Here is a 2,890-nt window from a genome sequence, read left to right as displayed (position 1 = left end):
AAGATTTTTCAATCACTGCCGATACTTTTGAATCAGGGTGCAGTATGGCCTATATAGCCTAAAGCCTGAAGGACATATACATAAGGTCTGGTTAAAATCCCGCAAACTATCTCCTAAACTCGTACGCAGTTAAATCCTTGATCCATAATTGGTTACCAAACAGTAGCCCTAACACACAATCGATTTAAGGATTAAATACGTGTTTCCATTATTATTTGCTTGCATCCATAAGCAAGGACATTAGACCATAACCTACACCATTTTCAGTGTTGAGAATGTCATAGTCTATAAGAAATCAAGCGTAGCATTAACTCAAATAAAATGTCAATTTATTAAACAAACAATGAAATTCCTTCAGAATACTTTTCAACAAAAGGAGAAACTTTGAAAGAGTAGGACGATATACAGGTTCCGCTTTTTATATAATGGAACATATTCGGACAATTAAGGCAATTCAATTTAGAAACACTTTTTGGTGTTTGGTCCATAATATCCGGCTACAGTTTAGAAATAAATTACTATATGCAATTTACACGTTATAGTATGTCCATGAAAGACTGGCAATATCTCTAGCATATCTTTTAAACATTTCACAAAAGCGAGAAGAGACTTACGTGTTATTTGCAGTAACACTGTTCTTTACAAACCAAGATCATGTCTTTTTTCTGTCCTTTTCTGTTCGTTTTAGTCCATCGTTTGGGGCAGGTGGTGGGAGAAACGACTCAAGTTATTTTTATGAAAAAGATCAATACAATAAACTTTGGTCAGAACTTGCTGCAGTCATATACGAAAGCTCCCGGTGTGCGGTAGATGGCTTGGCTAGAGGGAAAGGACATTTGACAGCTGTTATTCCCGTTCACTGGAGAATTATTCAAGCCAATTCTTTGAGATTCGAATATCTCGCGCACGGAGTGGAAGTTCTGCTGCTGGGTGGGGTAGGTCGCCCCGAGGTGGCCCAGGTCCCCGGCCTGGTTGAGGTACCATGAGGGAAGACGCCCTTGGTGGGGATGGTGGCCCTCCTGCGCAGAGTTTAGATTGCCGTGGGCCAGAGAGGAGGAGGTTGTAGTGATGGAGTAATCTGGCAACGTTTCATCCACGGTGGTAGTAGGAACTAGGTGGCTAGATCTATCCCCAGCGTATAAACTCATTGCTTGCATATTACAATGGTAGGACGCATTCGAGGTAGTGGAGATAGAGTTTTGGTTACAGGGTGAGCTATAGACTGACGTCTGGTTCGGTGAATAATTTAGGGACAAAGACGGTGTTATACCTGTCCTGGATGAGGCGACGAGGGATGGGGCAAGCTCTGTGGCACCCTGTGGGGACCCCCGGAGGGAAGTCATGATGTTGTCCACACTGAAGCCCTGGGCCTGGCTGTGGTGGTGCTGCTGCTGCTGCTGCTCGGAGCTCTCCATGCCAATGGACCTGTTGGACGGGATGCTGTGGGGGCTGCCACCACTGGACATGCTGCTGCTGCTGCCGGGGCTCTCGACTTTAGGCACGGTGCTCAGGGAGGGCGAGGCGGTCTGTGGGGGTGTAGCGTTCCCGTTCTCGGTCTTAATATCCTGAATCCTGACAGGCTGGGAGCCCTGCATTGGCTGCTCCGTGTCCCGGCCCTGTCTAGACGGCGTCTCCTTAGCACCCCGGTCATCCTTGTCTTTCATTGCGTCTTTCTTCTTGAACCGTCGCCTCCTCCTCAAGAAGCTGCCGTTCTCGAACATGTTGTATGAGTCCGGGTCCAGGGTCCAGTAGCTCCCCTTGCCAGGCTTTTTGTCATCACGGGGAACTTTGACAAAACACTCGTTGAGAGAGAGGTTGTGCCTGATGCTGTTCTGCCAGCCCTGCTTGTTGTCTCGGTAGAACGGGAACCTCTCCATGATAAACTGATAAATCCCATTCAGGGTAACCTTCTTGTCAGGCGAGTTCTGGATAGCCATAGTAATAAGCGCAATGTAACTGTACGGCGGTTTTACCATATCTTTCGGCTGGGGCTGCGGGGTATATGGTCCATAGGCTCGCGCCATACTGGCCGGGTACTGGTCGTGGGCCGCGTGAGAGTACATACTCATAGGGGCCGGCATCCCGGTGTATCCTCCACCAGCAGCGGCCCGGTAGTAGCTTTGGTCGCTACTAATGTAAGGCACGACGCCCAGAGAGTTGGGACTCGAGACGGAGTAGCGCGCCTGCATGTCTTCTTCTACCCACAGCTCAACTATGCTCCTGCGTAAAACGAACTTCCCAATGTATGCAGCGGGAGAGCTTTTTCCTTCTGAAAAGCTGAGGTGCTCAAAGCAGGAGTTCCTGTCCTGTCACTTGAAAAATGATAGTATCAGGAACGCGCTGTACCGTGTCTTAATAGGTATAAGCGGTTTCCATCTCTGTGTGCTGAGGCGCACATGGAAAAACGTCTGAACTTTGGGCATCCGTCACTACAGAATACTTTTTCGGAGTTAACTTCTTTCCCCCTTTTTGCTGCGAGTAAAGCTCCTCCCCAAAATAATCCGAGGCGCCCAATTGGAGGTCAGGTAGTACAGAATGAGCAGCAATGAATATCCTGGCCACACACACGACTTTAGAAAAAGAGAGGAGGTGTTGGTAACTCCCAGTCCCTTCCAGCCAAAGACACAAGACTCCAGGCGTGAGCGCGCTGCCTGCTCACGTACACAATCAGATTATTAACTAAATGTGTTACTGAAGAATATTTCCAAACATGAGCAAACACATTAGAGAAACCAACAGGTGGAAGGATAAATAATGAATACCAATGTATTTAGTAAATTCTGAAAATATTGTCTGGTGGCCTAATAGGCTGCACTTACACAGACAGTCCCAAATCAATGACCAGAATTGGACTGCCTGTGTAGGCACCCGAATTATGATTGTTTTTTTG

The 2,890-nt window shown here is 47.3% G+C and overlaps 1 protein-coding gene across 1 annotated transcript; it reads right to left on the bottom strand.

Moving 5' to 3' along the window:
• Positions 1-312: 312 nt before the first annotated feature.
• On the bottom strand, positions 313-2,452 carry foxc1a (forkhead box C1a). Its single transcript, XM_029641903.2, has one exon. It carries the CDS (start codon positions 2,187-2,189, stop codon positions 765-767), a length of 1,425 nt encoding a protein of 474 aa, XP_029497763.1. The 5' UTR covers positions 2,190-2,452; the 3' UTR covers positions 313-764.
• Positions 2,453-2,890: the final 438 nt, after the last annotated feature.

This window comes from Oncorhynchus nerka, linkage group LG9b, assembly GCF_034236695.1.
Source record: "Oncorhynchus nerka isolate Pitt River linkage group LG9b, Oner_Uvic_2.0, whole genome shotgun sequence".
NCBI classification, from domain to species: Eukaryota; Metazoa; Chordata; class Actinopteri; order Salmoniformes; family Salmonidae; genus Oncorhynchus; species Oncorhynchus nerka.
This window is presented reverse-complemented; position numbering and strand designations above follow the sequence as displayed.